The sequence below is a fragment of the Pantherophis guttatus genome, chromosome 1 (assembly GCF_059756535.1).
Source record: "Pantherophis guttatus breed Tessera chromosome 1, ASM5975653v1, whole genome shotgun sequence".
NCBI lineage: Eukaryota > Metazoa > Chordata > Lepidosauria > Squamata > Colubridae > Pantherophis > Pantherophis guttatus.
Window position 1 is genome coordinate 190,726,920 of NC_142063.1, and position 22,090 is coordinate 190,749,009.

At 39.7% G+C, this 22,090-nt stretch overlaps 1 protein-coding gene across 1 annotated transcript in view; it reads right to left on the reverse strand.

Annotated features, from left to right (window-relative positions):
* Positions 1–21,549, reverse strand: part of TFAP2D (transcription factor AP-2 delta) — a 43,803-nt gene extending 22,254 nt beyond the window's left edge. The window contains exons 1-4 of the mRNA XM_034432553.2: positions 21,070–21,549; positions 17,799–17,859; positions 664–829; positions 293–411 (exon numbers count right to left, since the gene is read on the reverse strand). Of these exons, the coding sequence (XP_034288444.2) occupies positions 293–411; positions 664–829; positions 17,799–17,859; positions 21,070–21,534 (811 nt within the window). The 5' untranslated portion in view covers positions 21,535–21,549. The remainder of the gene's footprint in view (positions 1–292; positions 412–663; positions 830–17,798; positions 17,860–21,069) is intronic.
* Between the last annotated feature and the right edge of the window lie 541 nt (positions 21,550–22,090).

The following is a 22,090-nucleotide window of genomic DNA, read 5'->3' on the forward strand; positions in this document are numbered from 1 at the left end:
AGTGGTTTGAATCTCTAGTCAAAAGCATGTAAAAAATGCAAGTAGAAAAATAGGGACCACTTTGGTGGAAAGGTAACAGCATTCTGTGCGCCTTTGGCCACATGACCACGGAGATGTCTTTGGACAGCGCTGGCTCTTTGGCTTTGAAACGGAGATGAGCACCGCCCCCTAGCGTCAGGAACAACTAGCACATATGTGCGAGGGGAACCTTTACCTTTTTTACTCAGAAATGTAAGTGTAGTCCAGGAGCAGAAGCCAAAAAGTCTAACATCACAGTTAGAACAAATCTTACCTTCCACCAAGGATGTCAAGAGGGTGACATTGGCTGCTTTTCTCCTTCCAGCAGGCAGATTGAGGCCCAGCCTGTCCAATTTCTCTCTTAAACACCGCCCTCCATTTTTGGATTTTGCTCTATCAGGAAAGAAATGTGGAGGAAGGTGAAGACAATCTTCTCTTTAGCTTTGCTGGCATTTGTTTTCGATTATTTGATTATTTACAAATATCCATGATCTCTGCTTAAGAGTTGCATGTTCTTAGTTTGCAACTTAACAACTTTATTTCTACAAGAATAAATAAAATGAAACAATAAGCAAGGATATGGATGCTCTTCTTCCCTCTTCTGATCTTTATATGCCCTCATGCACTTAGTTTTTTGTTTCTTACCTTCTCAAAATCCCTCCCAAAAGAGAGGCATTGAGACATTCTGGTGGAGACAATCGCCTTTTCACTTCTGCAATGGTCACTTTGTATTTGGAAGTGGAGCTGAGTAACGATAAGCGACCGGGAACTGAGCAAAAGAGATCCGTGGGATTAACGACACACGTACCACCTGAAATGTAGATTAAAGTACATTGTAAAAGGTTCAGCCCAAGAGTTTGTCAGCTGAAATGGTACTGGTGACACTGAAATCTTTGCCAGTTTTATCACTTTCAAAAGCACATCTCAATAAGCAGAAGAATTGAGATGTTTTAAAAGTACAAAAGTAATTCATAAATAGAGATACAATTTAGATTTGTGGTGGAGATCTTTATTTCTTTTACAGTGAGTCCCTGCAAAGGAAAACCACACATGTGGCTTCCATTTAAAACAACTGCTGGTATCAGAAGAAGGTAGAAATGCTGGGTGGGAAGAAATGCCTAGCACACTGAAATAGCCACAATAAATTGCATAATGTCATATGCACAATAATGCCATAATCCAAATTATAATTATAATTCCATTATAATTCTTGTGTCCCAGTGTCTGGTGCAAGCCCCTGAACTGTGGGATGCTGTCACTACATTGTGTTATTTGCTTCCCCCTTACTTCCCGTGTGGATCCATAAGCCGTGGATCTAAATTTCCATATGCCTGTTTAAAGGTTGTGGCACACAAATCCATGGCCCTTTAGATTAAAAACAGACAACCAATCTATATATCCATCCCAGTTCTGCCTTAGCCAGCTGTGTGACCTTGGGCCTGCGTGACCTTGGGACCTCTCCCTTTCAGCCCTAGGAAGAAGGCAAAGGCAAACAACTTCTAAAAATCTTGTCCAGGAAGTTGCCAGGAGTCAAAACTGGCTTAAAGGTCCATCTTTATTTATGCCATCTCTATCTATCATGCCTTTGCACTCAGGAATAGCCTCCTTTTAAAAATTCAATCAGTGTTGTTGGCATTCTGACATTTTTAATAAACTGTCTTATTTCAGGAAACCTTTGAGATATGAAGTGATTCCACTTTTTATTGGTTTGGAAGTGTGTGGTGTTGTTCAGATCAATTTTATCTTTTTTATTTTATTTTGATGTATTATATGGGCTGTCTCATTGCTGCTAAGAGTCTTTTTTTACTGTGATGGGTATAGAACTAATAAATAAAGAAATACAATTTGTTATCATTAACTTCAGATATTTGCCCCAATTCTTAGGTGTAAATAATAATAGTTATATACTAAAATACCAATATGATGAGAAAGATCACAGAAACACACAATTGATGGATGTTTCTTATCACGGATTTAAAAGAAGAGAAGCAATTATATTATTATTTTATTTGTTCATTTCATTTGGTAACCATCCTCCATTAAAAGGTAACAAAACAAATTAAAAACTAAAAATACCATGAAGGATAGTAAAAAAAAGTAATAAAATGAGCACCAGTGAAACCAAAACCACATTTGCTATCATAGTTTTTAATTAATCATGAAAGTTGAATCAAAGATTGGTTCAGCACCATATTAATGGAACCAATAACTTATGTATTTCTTCACAAAAAGAGTTCCACATTTGGGACATCACCACAGAAAGGGTCTTGTTATATGTCACTCCCCTTATATATTTTCTTTATTTTCTTTTGTGTCCTTTAAAATTTTTTAATATATATCTTAATTCCTTTAACCTAATGTTTTAATTGTAGCCTGATCTGAGACTTTTTTAAAATAGGAAGTGATATTGAACTGCTTCATATAAATTCATAATGCTATTCCCTTTTGGAATAAGCAATATTATGCAAATCAGAGAAAAAGTGTTATAAGTAATAAGATAAAAAAGTTAAAGGCAAAAGAGAAGAGAAAATTTACCTAAATCCAATCTACATGAACACCACTCATCATACCTCTCCATATATAATCATAACTCTCTATCGCTTTCTATTCCTGTAAGCCATCTTTCCATTCAACTGATCAATTCATACAGTGTCTTTTGTTTTCTTAATTCTTCTTTTTTTTAATTCCTTCAACATCCACTCTTGGCTTTCCCAGTCTTCCCTTCCTCTTGACAATTTATTTATTTTATCTGGACCACATTCATTCACACACATTTATTCCCAACCTATCTCTTCTTTTTGTATCATTCATACTTAAGCAATTCATTACCACTGTACTCAATTTACATTTACCCGAAAATAAGACATACCCTGATAATAAGCCCAATCGGGCTTTTGAGCGCATGTGCTAAAATAAGCCTCCCCCTGAAAATAAGCCCTCCCCAAAAATATTTAAACGCAGAGCTGGAAATCAGGTAAGACGGCAAGAGGAGCCCCATCTTGTTCCACGTGCCCCAAAATAATAAGCCCTCCCCCAAAATAAGGCCAAGCGCTTATTTCGGGGTTCAAAAAATATAAGACACGGTAGCAATGTTTCTACCGCCCTGTCTAGTTCTCCAGGTTATATAGTAAAGTGAGCAGAAGCACAATTATACAGACGATCTTTTTGCTTCTCTTGACAAACATTGATTCTACTGTCTGCCTATCAACATAGTCACCTCTTCAAATTTCTTCATTCTTCCAATAAACATTTTATCAAGAAGTATGACTTTAGTTATTTTATCTATTTTTTCCAGTTTTTTCTATATCTTTCAAATGCTCACTTTTTTTCTCTGTCAACACAACTATATTGGGCGTCAATATATTACCTTCCAGATCCATATGTCTTATTGCATCATACTGCCTATCTAACGTTTGCTGCAAAGGGCATCATCTCCATCCAAAGTGACATGTACCTTCATATCTCAAAACAACACACCTCTAATATCGCCACAAACATTCCTTATACTTTATTCATAAATAGGTTCAACAAACAAAGAGGTATAGTACTTTCATAGCACCCTCCCTGCTTCATAAGATTCCACTTATTCTTACAAATGCTATATTTCCAATACATGCTGCTCTTTTTACATATGGCAACCAACCTTCAACTCCATATTCAAATGGAATATTTTATAATTCAAGCTATTCAATTTCGTTATGGGAAAATGCTCACTTTAAAAAAAGGAACCAAAGTGTTTGGAGATACATGGCATAAAAACTATAATGATTACTGAACTCCTGGCCCATAGAATGCAAAACAATCCCCAACTAACCAATGTAATTGGTTATATACTTCAGCATTATTCCACAGGAATAAAGAAAACCATGTAAATTATTCTATGACCTTTGTAGCTAGATTTATGGTCTGACCCGGTGCCTTTAAAAAAGTTCCAAGCCCATCTGTTTTTACTGATATTAGCACTTTCTAACATGTACAATGTCCTTTATTGTACCCATATAATGTCTTTTTTATATCAGGAAAAAAGGCAAAAATCCAGTTTCTATTATCAGTCTTCTTCCTCACCAGAGTCACCTGCCTGTTTCAGTCCATCTGTTCTGTTAATATATACTTCAGAAACATAAGGAAAGGGTAAGATATTATTTATTTCCCACACTTTACATAAAAAAAAAAAATCTAAACTAAACTTTCTCTCTTCACACATTTTCAATATAGGTAGTTTTTGACTTACGACCAATCGCTTAGCAATTGTTTAAAGATAATGACAGACCCCGAAAAGCCACTTATGATCCGATTTTGAAGTTATGACAGTCATACTGCCAGAGTCACATGATTGCATTTTGGATACTTGGCCTCTGATTCATCTTTACAGCCATTTGCAGCATCCCACGGTCATGTGACTATGATTTGTTGTGTTGTTGTTTTCTGGCATTTACTTCTGGTTTCTGGCAAAAGAACACCCTATCCATTGGATAAAATGGATTTAGTTGATGACTGTGGCTGTCACTTAACTGCCACAAAAATGTCATAAAATTGGGTCCGATCACATATTGACTCATTTCACAACCCCAATATAATAAGACCATAATTCAGAGCCCAATTACATTCACAAGTTGAGAACTATATGTAACTTGACTCAGCCTTCCATCCTTTCTAAGGTAGGTAAAATGAGGACCCAGATTATGGGGGCAATAAACTGACTTTGTATAAATATACAAAAGTATGAAGGCTATTGCTTAACGCATTGTAAGCCGCCCTAAGTCTCCGGAGAAGGGCGGCATATAAATCAATTTTTTTAAAAAACAAAAACCTTAGTGAAGAGCAAAAATCTGCTCTGCATACTCAGCTCTGCTGTGCTCGCACACTCTCCAGAATTCTGCTCAACAGTTTCAAGGCATACTTCAAACCAGCAGCCTTAAAACTAACTGTGAAGATATTGCATTGGTGGATGGCTTTTAGGATCAACTATCAATTATTTTTATTATTTTATACTGAGCATATTCACTGATTTATTGACGACAATATTTTAACTTCTGGAAGATAGCAATTCTCTAATTGTTCTTGGATCTACCTGAAGATGCAAGGAATGGAACCAAACACTTTTCCACACAAAGCAGGCATTCAATTATTGCACTACAACAAGCCAGTATCATAGGACTGGGGAATTGGTGGCCTCCAGAGGTTGCTAAACCACAAATCCCAACACTCCTCATGCTTTTGGCCATGCTGGGCGAAGCTGTTTTAACTCTTCTCTTTTATAGGAGTTGCCACTGAAAAATTGCATGGACATTATTTTAGGCCAAACAATGGCCATACCTAGGAGGACTCCTCTGGTCCTTAGTATATAGGTCTCACCTAACTTGCTTTATCACAATAATGGCGCTACACTCTCTAACAGATATAATAGTGAGTGTGAAGGACCTTAAAGAACAGACTCCCAATCAGATATAGTCTTTTTTTAGGGGAAAGGATTCTGTTCTCTATTATACTTGCCCATGACAAAGAGATGGGACTTCTTTGTTTGGGAATGTCTTTCCCAAAGGACAAATTTGACAAATTTCAGGAGTTACACCTGAAAATTCCTGAATTGGCCTTCCCCAACCTAATTTTCCCTATCATTTCCACTTAAGTGATTGTTTTCAAGTATTTAGTCTATAAATATGTAGTTTCTACTTACTTCTACCCTGTTTTACTCTAGAATCACTTCATGGTCATTGTAAATATTCCAGGAATTTCTATAATGAGAAGCAGCATAAGAAAACTTCTTATATACTTTCAAGAGATACTTAAACAACCACACAGAATGATCAAAAAGATATTTCCTAAAACGGAACACTTCTTGCATTATGTGATAAATAAAAACAATGATTTCTGAAATCCAGTTTTCTTAATAAATGTAAGAATTTACAAAGGGATACAAATGTTAATTCCAGACCTAGTTAGTTGAATGTATATCCCAGTAAAACCAACAAGTTAGTAAAACATAGCATTCCAATGACTTTAAAATAGTAAATGCAACAAACATATCTCGCCAATGTGTGTTTGACTCACCTGCAATAGAAATTGGCATTTCAGAGAAAACTAGGCTCGCTTGACAGCGATACAGGTGGCATGTAAATTTAATAAATAAACAAAATAAATAAATATTTAAGTGTTATATTGTGCCTACACTAGATTTCATTCAGTCAAAAAATATTTAATGAACTTAGTTGAAGGCACAATACAGTTTATTTGTATACTTGCATGAAAGTAGAATATTACTTGCAGTATGGTTCTTTATACTGCAATGTCAAAGACAAACTAAGTCAGATTTTATAGACAAGTAGAAACGAATCAATGAAATATTAATATTTCTTCTCTATAGTCCAGCCTTATTTGTACAAATGTGTACTGAATTCATAATTGTACCATTTATTAACCTCATTCTGTTCCAACCTTTTTCATTGAAAGCTTCATTATTTGGCATAAACACAACCAATTGCACAAAGTTTTAAAACAGAACTGGCTTACAAAGCAGTATCATTTGAAATGGTACAAGTAGTGAAGATTAAAAAGAAAATAAAGGGCTGAAATCGCAAAGGTTGTACTAGGTACACTTCCAGAATTTAGTGGGCTTATGGGTCATCTTTTGGACTGTCCTATCACATGACTTATTCTGCACTTCTCTCTTTCTCTCTCACACACATCCCCCAGCCCCCAGCTGTAGGATCCAAACTTCTTTTGAAAGCCATCAGTTCCCTGATGGAATGTCCACTACTGCTATTATTTGACAAGCTCAAGGCCAAATCTGCCTTGGGCATGAAGAACTAGCTGTGCATTTCCTTGGATCTCAGCCAGTGAGAATAAAGACACATCTTGAAATAGAGGGGAAATATTCTCCATTTAGGCAATTCTCCAGTTAAGTTGGTAAACTGGAATCTGAAGTTCTAAGCAGCCTTTTTGATTGCTGGTACCATGCAGCTGTTATTCAGCAAGCAGAGTTCCATCTGAAGGGCTCAGCCACTGAATGAAGGGGGGGGAATGCTTCTGGAAGGGAAAACCAGCAGTTTTCGAGCACGCCTACCATAATGGCCTTCAGAATATTGCTTTTTCCCTCTGTATATAGTCCCAATTCTCAGTTTCTCTTCTTTCATTTTCCTTAACCAGACATTTTTTATTTGACTACCATGTGTTCCATGTCAAGATATAGAAGATGTTGGCATTGGCCTGTTTTGCAGTTATGAGCAGAGATGCTTCCAAGTGCAGTTCTAGCCCTACAAAATTGACAGTGCACCATTTCCCTGTCTCTCCCCCCCTTTCCCCGCCCCCTTAACAGCAAAAGCACAACTGCCCCAGGTGGGCATGTCATTTTTTTTGTCCTATATTCCTGTCTGATTAAGCAGAGTGAGCAAATTTTATAGTGTTTGAAATACTACAACAATGCCCAATCTATTTGCAACAACTGACAACGAGTGGAAAATACTAACTTACATCATAATCTTACTAGCTCCAGCTGTCTGCCAAACAACTCTTATTTATTTATTTATTTATTTATTTATTTATTATATTTCTATACCGCCTTTCTCCCATAGGACTCAAGACGGTGTACAGTCAAGAAAAATATAGATACACAAACATCATAAAATTGCTAATTAAAATTATTATTATAACATAGTTTGGCCCAATTAAATAGAACCTAAAATTAGATAACATTTTAAAAACATTCACATTTAGCTCTAATATTTTCTTTAGCCTTATTCAGTTCCACATCTTAAAGTAGCAGTTGCTATAATGAATACCTAGCTGAATAGTTTTCAGTCTAATGGGGATTTAATATGTCACCCAATTAAAATATGATTTTTTTATATATTTTATATATTCAGAAATAGGAAAACCAATTATTTGTTTGTTCTTTCTTTCCTGAAAACTTCGATCTTTTTCTGTTAATAGCACTTTTATTAATTTATGATATTACATACAAAAAAAAAAACCCTTTGATGATCCTAATGGTACTTTTGTACCTGATAAGCACATTTTGCATATCTGACTCATGGCTTGAACTCTAGCTGTATTTTTTTTTTCTGCCACATTTTTCCCTTTGGCATTTTTTATTTTTTAATTAGAAATTTTGAACATAACACAATATACAAAATAAATATACAAAATGACAATATACAAAATAAAGAACAAAGATAGAAAATAAGAAATAGACATGCAAGGAAGAAACTAAAAAAAAAAAAAAGAAAGAAAAAACATTCAGTTGTGCCTTCAATCCTATGGAGTAATTCTCATCATAAACTTTTCCCCAAACTCTTGATCTCCTTCTGGATTTTAATTGTGACAAAGACAATTAATTGTAACCACTACCATTTGGAAATTCAAAAGGTTATAGCTATTTTGTAAATTTTCTGTTTGTCTACTAAAATATTTTGGATTTTTTCCCCTAATGCATCTACTTTTGTTTATTATATTGCAATACATTTTTTGTTTCATTCCCTATTCTTAAATAGCCAAACTCAATTTTCTAAATTCCTAATGATGTTTCCTATTAACATGGGTTCCAGGTCATTCAATTCTTTATTATAACCAACTATAGTATCACTAAATGCCAGTAGTATTTTTGAATTCTCTAGAAACCTTCATCAAAGTAGATTATGCTAAAAAAAGCAGTGGAGGAAGACAAAAATAAAACTAAATTTACACATATTTAATCAAACCTTGTAGCCCTACATTCCCAAGAAGAATTGTGAAGTGTTGGAGGGAAGGAAACAGAAAAAGGAATGGGACATATAGTTTTATTGTTCTCTAAATTACAATTCCATTTACGGTACTTCTTACAGTGTTTTGAGATCCAGTAAATGATAGTTTCTTAATAATACTAATATATACAGTGGCCTTATTTTGAAAGCATACAGACTTTTCTATAAAGATATTTCAATGGGGAGGTTTTTTTACAGCTTCTTAATTGTTTTCCTCCCTACTTCCCTGATTCACATAGGGGTTCCTTATCACAGTTTTGATATGCTCACTCCATTAGGCAGCTTCATCACTTTCACTTCTTGGCCTTGCCTTGAGTCTATAGAGAAGAATGAAAGAAGGAACAAGAATTCTTTCTTGAGTTTCTTAGAATTCCAGGACTTTTGCCTCAATGACATCTGATTTAACCTTTCCAAATCCTGCAGTCCACTCTGTGGAACACTTTCAAACCCTGCTTGATTGTGCAGTAGGCTCAGCTACAGATTCCTCCACCAGCTATGATTGGATTCACACAACACCTCCACCAATGCCTAACAGCCAACAACAACCTTCTCCATTGCCTAACACTTCTGCCCTTTCATACATTTTGATCAAAAGTCCATTATATCTGCTCTCAGGTGTCTGAATTAAGCAGGAAGCTTCTAAGCAACTAATGTGACAGAAGCAACTTTCTCTTTGAGACCATTTGCCATCATCTCCTGCCCAATGGAGCAGCTCACCCTTCCACAAGACAGAATTAATCCCTGTTGGATACTACTTGGTACCAATGATGGAAAGGCAGTGTCCAGCCCCAGATCCAGTCCTCTGTTATCAAGAGTTACCTTCTGCTCTATATCCAGTTCATAGATATGTAGAGAGGAGAAGTAAAGAAAAAGGTAACTTCTTCATGCAAACAAAGTCAGATACTACTATTGCTAGTGCACTAGTTTAAGGGAAGGAGTCAGTTTGATGTAGTGGTTAAGACACCAGGCTAGAAACCAGGAGTCCATGAGTTCTAATCCCACCTAAGGCACAAAACCAACTGGGTGATCTTGGATCAGATCCTCTCTTTCATCCCTAAGAAGGAAGCAGTGGCAAACTATTTCTAAGAAAATTGCATGGATTTGTCCAGGCAGTTTCAGGGATCAACGCTGACTCTAAGACACACATTCACATTAGCTTAAACAATGAATAAATTAAGCTATGTAAATTACATAATCTCACCTAGTGATTACAGTCATTTAATTTATTTTAATTAAAAGATTTGTAAGGCCACCCATTTAAGATTACAATCCTGGGCAACCATACAAATCTAATAAATAATTGTAATTAATGAATTCTTGAAATGAATTACTATAATTAAAGTTACTCCGATATCGTTGCTTTCTACATTCACCATTGCGTGTGCCAGACTTTCTTTTCTGCCAATAAGGATACCCAGAAACAGATAAACAGACATTACAAAACTTTATTCATAGCTGGGGCAGCAGTAGCAGCATTACTTTCAAATCCACGCAATTTTCTGGCCCTTGAAATTTTCTCTAGCATCAGCAAAGGTTTCTTCTTCTTGGAGGCTGCCAAGAAATGGAAAGATGCCATTCAATGCCAGATCACCTTGATCAGGCACAAAGATGCATCCTGCATTATCCCAGTTATCAGGATTTGCAGAAGCAAAATGTTTGCTCTCACTTTGTTATCTCCCTTTGGTCCAGGGGACAGAGAGACAGCAGAAGGAAAAAGAGCATTGTGGTTATCAGTGTAATAACAAAACAGTTCAATAAAGACTGAGATCATTCCTGTGTGTGTGTGTGTGTGTGTGTGTGTGTGAGAGAGAGAGAGAGAGAGAGAGAGAGAGAGAGAGAGAGAGAGAGAGAGAGAGAGAGAGAGAGGGAGAGGGAGAGGGAGAGAGAAGGGTGGATGAACTCTAACTCCCATCAGTCTCAACCAACTCTGGCAATACTGAAGGATATTGGAAACTCAACATTCAACAATGTCAAATTCAACAATGTCTGGAAGGTCACAAATCCTAATCTCTATTCTAAATAAAAAGGATTGACCTCTTGATTTTCCTTTATAAGGAAGAACTCAATGCTCTGATCAGTAAAAAAAATGTCTCCTTCTGACTCCTTCTCTGCCTGTGATATCCCTATTCTTTCTTTTTAAAAAAAAGTAAAGATCACCTTAAATGGACTTAGCCTGTGCGGTGTAATATCATATATCCCTTCCAGCTATATACTGGCAAACAGGAATGAAATGCTGTCTGGAATAGCCTTGATACGATCTTTTTGTGATGGCACAGAGGTTCTTTTTATGCTGTGACCTGCTGGTACACATCATACATAGTTGAATGCCATGAATATTATTTCTTGCAGTGCTTCATCAATATGCACACGTGCAATGAAAATGCATACCAAGATAAAGATATGTGGGGACTGAAGGACTGGGAACCTGTTAAAAATTGTGGAACGCTCTTTTGAACAAGCAAAAGCTTTCTCAAATACAAGAGGTATTCCATCTAATTCCAAACTTTTACATCTGAAGGGGGAAAAAAATCAGATGAGAATTTTGGAAGCGTGCCTCTTCAGTACGATACAGTACAAATTTATATATGCAGGTATTTGCTGCTACCTAATATGACCTGATCTACAGAGAGGGTCATCCACCTCAGTTGCACTTTGGATCAGAATAACGGTGCATAGAGTTAAACCTTAATGTTGCCTATCTTAATGTTGTGTATTTCTTTTTCAAAGTGAATCCTACCTGCTTCAAATTAGGTTGAATGTGTCATCAATTACTTCATACCTTGCCTCTTGATAAAGTTTGTAACCCCTCCATTTTAAATGCAGTCTTCCCATTAATTAAATTTTATTGACTTCGAAGACATTATTAAGCGATATTTAGAGAAGGTTCAATCCTATGGAAATCAATCACTCTTAGAATTACAGTTTCCTGTACTTTGGGGTGGAAATAGAGAGCATGGTGAACTCCCTGAATATGTTTCCCCCCACCCCCCTATGTATTTTATTTTACTGATTTTAACAGAAATTTACCTGGACATTTCCTCTGAATTCCTCCCAGACAAGAGAATATACTGTAGATAACAAACATCCATCTTACTTTCCATTTTTTCTATGGAACCCATAACCACACACACACACACACACACACACACACACTATACAGTATGCTTCCTCCTTGACCAGCTCACACCAAATGTGAACGAAGTGGTTCCTGTCTGTTCAGAAAGCCATTTATCAAAGCACTTTGGCTATAATTCTGATAGACGTTTGTGTTCGCTTCAGGATGCCATCCTCCACCGATGGACTTGCATGCATAAGGTGTTTCAGAGTTGAGAGCTCCGTGTACCCTTGGGCTCGAAAGTGAAAGACCTCTCTCAAAACGCTGTTTACCAAGGGATCCAATGAATTAATACTAGTCACAGCCGCCTCCACTCAGAAGGCTCACGTGGCCCACCAACCCGACCTGATCTGCCAGCCCAACCACCTCGGAAACCCCAGCAGCGGCGTCGCGGCCGGCCACCCGTTCCCTCCGCAAGGGGCTTCCCCCGTCCTTCCCCCGACCAGCCGGTCAGTTCCCCAGCACGCTCCTCTTTTTCTGCCCCCCCCCGCCTGCCTTGTTGTGAGTCCATTTGAAATCTGCTCGACTGGAGCTATTAATTAACCTAGGGCATTAGGCTTTTTCATGGGACGCAGATTAATAGCTTCTTGAAAAAGAGGCAGCCGCGTTAAGGACAATACAGTACGGGCAAATTATACGTATTATGGGATTATCAAGATGCGGGCAGCCAAGAGCTGAAAAGAGGGGAGGGAATTGGGATGACAGGCACAAAGGCTACAGTTTAAGCGTGGCGTTGTTTTTCTCCTGGCCTCGCGCCGAACTCCAGTCGTAACTAAACCTTCCAGGTAGCGCAGCAAAAGATGGGCGGCGATCCTCCTTGAGCCCTGGATCCTACGGCAAGAGAGGAGAGAGTTCCGGACCCCGTCAGTAAAGGTGGCGGAGGCTTCCTCAGTGGAAGTCCAGCCATGAATCGGAGCTGTTTCCCGCGTGGCTTTTAGATTAACTGCTGAGTGTAGCGCTAAATTGGGAGGGGAGGAAAGAAGGGTCGCGATGGGGCAAGAAGAGAAAGCGCGCAACCCAACGAGAGAGAGGGAGAGATAGGAAGAGAGGGAGGGAGAGAGGGGAGAGCGAGAGAGAGCGAGAGAGCGAGCATTCTTTACAAAACGGGCAATAAAAGGGCGGCCTGCACAGCTTGTGTGTAGTATCTTGAGAGTAAAAGGGCTCCGAAATCTGGGGAAAGAAACAAAAGCACAAAGCAATAGGGGCGGCGTTGGTGTACCTGCGCGAATTGGCCCTGCCAGCCTTACTCGCGAGGAACTAGGCATAGATTTTCGAGAAAACAGGTGCAGGATCACTTCGAACCTCAACTCTGCCATCAGCTGTTCTCTCTCTTTCCAGCCCTGATTTGGAGGGAAAACTGCGCCCAAATTTCTTTTAAGTGAAAACCCACGAACTGCTGCCCCTTCCTGCCCAATTTGCGTCCTTTTCTTAACCCTTTCTTTTACACGCCCGAGGGGGCGGCGGAGAGGAAAAGCTGAGTTTTTCCCAATACGGCGTATGGGATGCATCGTCGCGCTATATCCTATCAGAATGAACGCATAAGCCAAAAAAAAAAAAATGTTGATAAAATGCTTGGTCTGAGATATTGCCCCCTGGAGCTGTAGTCCACCTCATGCTGAAAAAAATCCCTTAATTCCCTTTCCTCTCCCCCTCTTCCACCCTCTCCCCGCCATCCCGAATAACCATTAGGCTTAGTTTTCATAATTAAGTGCCTCAAATTAAAATTGTAGATCAAAGGTATACAATCAAAACCGAATAGGCTGAGCCTTAAGTAAACACATCAAAGGCAGGGAAGGGGGCTGTCCAAAGAGGTGCTTTATTGGATAGACTGCATTGTGGTGACTAATGCGCAGCCCTTTTCTACGCCTTTTTTTAAAAGATATTTTTTAATCAAATAAGATCTGACAATGTTCCTAGCTCTGCATTAATACCTCCGCTTTTTCATGTCAGTCACCTCTAAGCGATTTGACAAACTCAAGATCTCTTAAAACGGGAAGAGTTCAGATCATATTAATTTCTCCAAAATGTTTTGATTCAAAGTAGTTTGTATTTCACGTTGCCAAGGGCAATCGGGGAAAGAGACAGTGTGGATAGCCCGGGTCCCCTTTTTCTTTTTCTTTTTGGCCCAGAGGCGATAGCAGTATTTAAGCTGCTGAAATTAGCCTGGGGCAGGGAAAGATAGACGATCACAAAGTGAAACAAGAGGCAGGGTTTTTTTTCCCTTTCTTTTTTTGGGGAGGGAGGGGGTGGGGAGGGAGATTGCCATTTCATAAAACGACATAGGAGGGCTAAGTATCATCATTGGCCTGTCTTCCCCTCCCCTCCCCTCCTTTCTTTCTTTCTTTCTTTCTTTCTTTCTTTCTTTCTTTCTTTCTTTCTTTCTTTCTTTCTTTCTTTCTTTTCTCTCTCTCTCTCCCCCTCTCTCTCTCTCTCTTCCCCCCCTCTCTTTCTTTCTTTCTCCCCCTCCCCCCCTTTCTTTCTTGAGACTACTTTTTGTGTTTTTTTTTTAAATAAGAGAAGAGAAGAGAAAGGGGGGAATGGCTGGAGGGGACACACACGGACACACACACAAACACACACACACTTCACACCTCCACTGTGATTAAAAATCTCAGGCATCTTCTGTAAATAGGAAATTCGTATCTTTGCAAGTGATTCCTTTTGAAACAACCGATCTGAATATTCAACTTTTAAAGCAAAGCTGTGCCAGTCTGTATGTACAACATTAATATGATCTCTGCAGAATTTGGGTCCTCAGAAAGATTACCATATCAAAGCTTGATGCCTGCGGCTAGAGAAGCTATCGATAGGCCCGCAGCAGGTAAAGTAAAGATTATTGGTTGCGATGGTGCAAGGAGCTGAGCTCCAGGCGAAATCCTGCACGTCATTAACTGGAAGTGATAGCGGTGGGAGCTGGGCCACCTAATCAGTGGCTACTGTTGGCGCTGGCTGGTAATTAGCTCGCCAACATTGAAGCCCTGCCGTCCCAATCGCCCCTCCCCCACTGCAATCTTCAAAAAGAAAACGTCCTCCAGTCCCGACTCTCCTGAAAGCAACAAACTGGCCAAGCCAAAAAAACCCAGGAATTGCGGGGTCGGGACCAGTCAAGTCACAGGAAGAGACGGGCAGGAGGCAGCTTCTTGGGTGGGATGGAGGTGCTGGGGCCCCTGGAAAGTAGGTTTCCAAGAACACAGGAAAATCCTATGTGCAGCAGCCCAGAGCCAAGATAAATCCGGAGTAAAATCGTCTCCACTATCATATCCCACCATTTTATTTCGCATGAGTAGCTTATGCTTCACTCTTGTCAGTTCCCCCATCTGTTTAATAATTATTCGTTTCTAAAGCCAAGTCTTTGTATCCTTCTTCCACCCCCCCCAAATTGGGAATTCAAATTACTTGTTTTTCTTAAACCAAACAAGATTTTTCTCTCCCTCTCTTTTCCTCCTGTTGGTTTCTAAGTGAAAGCGTTGTCTTCTTTTCTTTCTTTCCTACCATATGCCTTCTAAAAGCTACAGTACCTTCCTTCTTTCAAATAATCCTAACCTGCCTTTGAGAGTTCTAACAAAGAGTTCAAAATATAAGATGGCCCCCTAGCTATATGTTTTAAAGTATTAGTGGCCAGAGTGGCGACAATCTGGATGATTCCATACTAAAAATTTCATGATCAGTCTAAATGTTATGATTATTTCTATCATGTTTTTTTAAAAAATATACAGTATTTATTATGCATTTTAGGCACACATTTAAAACATACAGCGCTGTCTTCCTTAGGAAGGCAGATGAGTGGCTCATGGAGCCAGAGCATGAGTTTTTTTAAGATTAGTCAAGAAACAGCTTTCTATTTTCAGATAGGATTTCTTCATTATCATTCTTTATATCATTGAATAATTCAGTTACATTTTAAAAGGAAGAGGGAGTAGAGAGGGAAAGAAAGAGGGAGTACAGTTTTTCTTTCCTGCAATCAGTAGTTCTAGTAATTACCAGGAAAGAGTTTAAAGAAATTGCATCTGTAGTATCCGAAGGACTCAACGTGAAAAATCTCCTTCAAATGGGAGATTAGAGTGCAGTCAGGCGATACAAGCGCAGCACCTCAGTTGAAGGCAACACAACTTCTTTATCATTTGGCAGTAATGATCTAGCCCAAAAGACAAAAGCATTTGTTTATCTCTGATATATTGAATTCCTAGAAACTCAAAATCCCTCCCTCCTGTGGTGGGAAATAGTTATTTCACTGAGAATGAAGAAGTCGTTTTTAATTATTTCAAGTGGCTTATGCCAGATAAATGACCCTTTCTTTCATATCTAAACTGCAACTAACCCTTGGAAAAAGTATTTTATTCTTAAGCCACTCCCTTTTCCTATTGATTTCCAATGTTCATGTAGTTTAACCGCAGGACGCCACAAATAAAATTATTTGTGGAACTCCAAACACAAAAACAAAAACCTTGGATGCAGAAGATCAAAAGCCGGAAAGAAGGAAGGAATTTACAATTGAGATTGTGATTTAGAATGGATAGTTCCATTGGCCTGCAGTTAGGGAAATACAACATGCAAAGCCATAACAGGAATAAGCCTTGTAGATTCCCACTGTTCCAAGGACTAAAGCCGAGAGACCTGAGAGATCCATACAACCTCGACTTTGAAGGCGTAGTTACCAAAGCCGTCAAACGAATTGTCTTCGATAGAGAACGTCTCATCAAGGCGCTGTCCATTTCAGCACCAAAAAGCTATCCCCTTATCTTTCCCCAATTAAGGCTGGAAGTTTGACGGTTTTAAAGGAGATTTCATTGCCAGCCTCAGCTTGTGCTTCTTTTAGAATAACATAGTTCATATTATTTTTATGAAAATCATGATTTTGTAGATCTATATCTAGACATTAAATGTCTAAATTAAATCCCCTTGTTCATTGTGACCCACTCTTCCTAGAAATTAAAATTCAATCCACTAATTTCTTCCACAATGACATTAAACTGAATGTATAACATATAGACTACAAAAGCAAATCTGGAATTTGCTTATTTGTATACATGAGCCAAATGGAGAACACGATAAAGCAACATATATATTTCTGTTCATTTACTTTCATTTTAGTCTATTCATTAATTTATTATATTTCACAGCATGATGAGGTTGAATAAGGTTCTGCTATGATATTTTCCTTCACCTTCATTCCGATCCTGACAAAGTAACTCTTGTGCCTATTAAAATAATGGTGACATAAGAGCATATACTGGCACCTCCTATTCAAACAAATACATCTCCATACACTTAAATCATTATGAGAGGAATATAGAATTTGGACTGTGAAACCTCCCCAACTGGTTACAGTTGCTGCACTTTTCCTGCACCTGCCAGTATTTTCATTTGCAAACACTGCCTTCGATTTTAAATAGAATTGATTTAATTGCTAACAGTCATCATGTTCCTTCCCCGGCTTTCTGTTTTCTGGTGCAAATTGTTCCAGCCAGAAACACGACTGGAAGGCTACAAGACACTTACCAAACAGTGAAATGGAGCCAGCAGGCGAGAAAACGTTCAAACAACATCACCATTAAGTCGCAAACAGAGCATGTCTTTCGTTCTTGAATTTTCCACTTCAGTATGGCCATGTCTGAATTCAAAAGTCCTCCAAACAGCACATATCACTTAAACCTGCTTCTTCCCTCAGTATGATTTCTGAGGTTTCTTACAAGATTCCACCGATGGGGAGCGGAGGGGGAGAGAGTGTTACAGGAATACAAAAGGCAGTTGAGATCCCCAAATGCTTTTTAAAACTAAATTTTGGACACATGGCTTGTCCCACAAAACTTGCCCCAAATTTCAGGTGATAGGCAAACAACTTGATTATTTTTTTTTAGTGGGAGGGGAAGAGGAGATATATGCCTATATATATATATATATTTATTTATTTATTAAAAAGTGCTTACCTCTCCTTATCACCCCACCTTGTCCATTCAATACTAGCCCACACTGGGCCTCCACCGAACCCTTGAATAAAGAAGAGAAAAACCAGATTCAAAAATCCACACAGGTAAAATGTATAAGTAGCTGCAAGGCTGAAATGGTTGGGATTTTAGTAGAGGCTGCAGTCTTTGCAAAGGCTATAATAACTCTCCTTTGGAATTGTGAGATGGGAAGGAGACACCTTAGAAAAGCACAGCTTGTGCCCAAAACAAATAAGCCTTGTCTTTTTCTTCTTCTTTTTTCTGTTCTCAAATATGACAGTTCTTTGACGGACTGATTGATTGGCAGGCAGACAAAGAGGAAACGAGTAGCATGGACACAGACAGAACTTGCCAAAGGGATATTTGGCACATGGGGGAAAAAAAGAAACAATAAAAATGAAAGTGACTCTCTGCCTATTTGTGCATATAAAATATGCACGGCCTCTGGAAATGTAGCATCTCTGTGTCACAAAATTGCCACCAGTGAATCAAATTAGAGAAAGACAATGGACAGATCTAAGGATGGAGTTACGTTGGAGGGATGTACCCATATAAAAATGGATGCTTCTAACTAAACAATATAGTTCTAGTCTAAGCTGAACAGGAAAATGACCAAGAAAGGTTAGGTACTGCCCACAGAAGTACATAAAATGAGCATCACTGCCTGTCTTAAGATTCAAGGGAGAACTCTGATTTTTTTTAAAAAAAACCCGAAACAAAATCTTTCCTTATGTGTGTGCATGGCGTGTTCTTATATTCTCTGTCCAGCTACATCTCCCAATTCTTTTTCAGTACTGCAAATTTCAACAAAAACACACACTTCCCTTCACAAACAAATTAGGTTTTAAGTATGGAGTAAGCCTTTAAAGGTGTTTCACCTACAGAGCAGTCTGTGATGAATTAAGTTCATGCGGAGAAAGAGTTGGTACATAATAATCGTAATACCACTCCCGGAAAAACCCTTTTACAAAAGCAATCTTTATGGTCCTTCTTCACCCCACCCCCACCCCCTTTCACCATCTTGATGCTGGCCTAAAAACCCCTCCTTTTCCAAGGCCTCTTTTCAGTTTAAATGTTCTGCCTTAAAGTGATTATGAAATCAATATGGACAAAACTGGGCAACTGAGCATAAATTAAAGCAATGATGGGAAAAGGTGTGACAGTTTCTTTTGTTGCCCATGGAAAATCTTTTTAGGGGACTGAAAGATGTCCACTGTGGTTTCAAGAATCCTTGCATCTGTTAGGCTGACTTAAACAGCCTTCCAAACTATTGGACTTTCACTTAACATTCTGAGCAGGGGAAAGTATATTTACATTTGTTGCATTAGAAATGAGACATATGTTGATGAGGAAAGTGGAAAAGAAGAGGGGGGAGGAGATGAAAAAAGAAAAAGAGACTGAAAGACTTGAGAGTAACACTCTTCTAGAGTGGTCCTTTCACTTTAGGTCATAAATCTGATTATTTGCTCCTATAAAACCTGGAAGTGAAATGAACAAAGCACCAATAAGCTTATAAACTACAGAAATAAGTTACAGGAGTCCTGTCTCTCTTTATATACTTCTATTCCTGATTTGCAACTAAGGAAGTAGTCATGATGACGTGATCAAAAGAAACCAGCATTTCTGTATCCTGATTAGAAAGTTGGCCAGGTTGCAAGTATAATTGAAGAATCAGAGAAACGTTTTGTTGAACTGAGCTTTTTAACAATCTTGCATAGGTCAAATACCCAATGAGTACACACACACACACAAAGTATACCTATTTAAAGGAGAGAAGATTGGTCTTATTTCCTCCTTTCTTAGCTAGAAACAATTAAAAAAACTTTTTTAAAAATGGAAATGATTCTTCCAAATGAATCTGCTGTCTCCAGCCGGGAGAGGGAGGGTCAAGGGCTGGCGGGGGAACGTTGTTTGGTCGGATGACATTGCACAAGTGACCAGTTGAATGGCACTAAATCGAAAATTGGATAAACTATGGTGCTTTCTTGCCCAGGATTTACGCATTGTGGGTTTCCTTGCAAACGACGCTAATCCCTTCTTTTGAAAAAAGATACAAGGCTTTGTGCTTTGGCATAGAAAAAAAAAATGTACAGCTAAAAAATCAGCAGCAGACGTGGTTATAAAAAGGGGGAGTAAATAGGTCTTAGTGAAGCTAAACAGTGAATGGCAGATTTGGGAGAAGGAGGAACATAAGGGAAGCTCTTGTTGAAAACGGAACGGGGGTGGGTGGGAAGGGGGCAACAGACGCGTAGAAAATTATTGAGTGAGTTTCAGCGCAGAAAGTCAGGTTTTAAGGAGTTTACGGCCCCTGAGGATTTTATTCTTCTGGAGATTCCGCCGTGTATGAGTGTGAGAGGCTCTCATTTAGTTAGCATTTAGTTAACCCGTCGGTTTCCACTTTCGGCTTAAAAACTCTTTTCTGTTTTTCACTGAAAATAGAAAACCACTTTTAAACATTTTTAGAAGGAATAATTTAATATTAAAGTAGTATAATCTGTATAGTTTGAGGGAGGAAATAGTGACAAGAAAAGTAGGACTTTAAACGATCACGGTGTCAAGCCCGGTAACTAGAATCCACTTTATCAGATGTAGCCGGGACAATTATTCATTCTCTCTCCCCCTCTCCCCCTCCCTCCCTCTCCCTCCCTCCCTCTCTCTCTCTGTACTGAAATAACATTTTACGACGGAAAAATAGGTTTGTGTAAGCAAAAATAGTCGAGTGTTTCGAGATAGTTACAGCTGAGAGGTAAACCGAAACGTAGGGAGGTCTTTATTGCTTACATGTCTAAGGCGCCCATAGAAACAAATTTCCGTCGCCGTAAAGCCAGGAAGAGATTAAGCAAAAGAAATCGGCTGGATTCGTGAGTGGATGGAAGTTCAGATCTAGTCACACACCCGGTACTACTTTCAGAGCTACTTCACCTACTAACACCTCTGGTCTTATTCTGTATCCTTTGGCGGTTTCCTTATTTCGGGACTTAGTAGGAAATTCACCTTTCCTGTGTTTAACGTTCCCTGGAGGAGGGCGGATTTCCCCCACACCCCTTCTGGGAAAGGCTGCCATTCGGTCGAGTCCTGTCTGACTCTTATACTGGGTTCTCTGTAGGGCCGAGAGCTGCGGACGAGGGAGTAGTAGTCTGGGTGGGCAGGGCAAGGGCTAGAATATCCAGGGCAGGAAAGGCGAGGTGTCGGGGAGAGTTAGTGAAGAAGAATCGGGGCGATTCCGCGCGCCCAGGAAGCGCATGCCGTTTACCTGCAAATCGTCCGCTCCCGTGGCCGACAGCCCAAGGCTTGGTCCCGGCAGGAGCCTTTGATCTGGATGCATCCCATATTGGGTGCCATGGCCCATAAGAGAGAGGTCGTGCCGGCGGTAAGCGTCTAAACACCCAAGTTCGCGCCTCTGCTCGTCCAAGCAGGAGGATTTGAGCGCCCGGGCGTTGTGTAAATTGATGAAGTCGGCGGGTTCTCCATGGTGGATCTGCTGGTAGTATTGCTGAGAGTGGTGGAGCGAATTCAAGGAGTAGGCGTCGGGGTTAACCGCCGGGTGGCTGTGTTGGAACTCGTAGTGGAAGGACTGGTGGTGTAGGGGAGCGTATTGGTGGTTGGCAGAGAAATAGGGGGTGGCGAATTCAGTGCCGGTGCCGGAATAGGTGAGCGGCGACGAGGAAGAGTAGGCGACGGTGGAGTTGGCCACAGACTCCAAGCATCCCAGCTGCATCAAACGGTAACTGTTTGATCCATCGTGACGTATCTGTAAAGGCAGAATGGTGGAAAAAGGTAACCCAGGGATGGCAGGCCGGGCATGGGGAAAAAGCGGGGCGGCCCGAACTACCCCGTCCTGTCTAACGCTCTCCCCGCCCCCAGCCCGGTTTTCTTAGCCTTGGCCCTCGCCTACACCTTGGGCTGATGCTGGGCAGCTCTGAGCTACCATTTGCTTTGGTTTCGTTTTTTTAAAGGAGAGAGACAAAATCAAAGCGTGAATATGTTTTTTTTGGGGTGGGTGGGTGGAGGGGAGTAAAACCTGCGCCTGAAAGCGAGAATCAACACCGACTGGCCAAAAAGTCGCTCTTTCCCCGTGTTCGCCGTAGTTGCTTTGGCGAAATCGCCCAACACAAAAGCCGCTCCGTTCCCCGCTGGTGTCAGGAGCAAACCGGCGCCTTTTCGGATCCTGAGTCCTCGGCTAAAGGCGCAGGCCCCCTTACTTTGGAGCGCAGGTTCCACTGCTCCGTATCGAGGCTCTCGACACGCCTTTACCCTGTCTGGTTTAAAAAGAT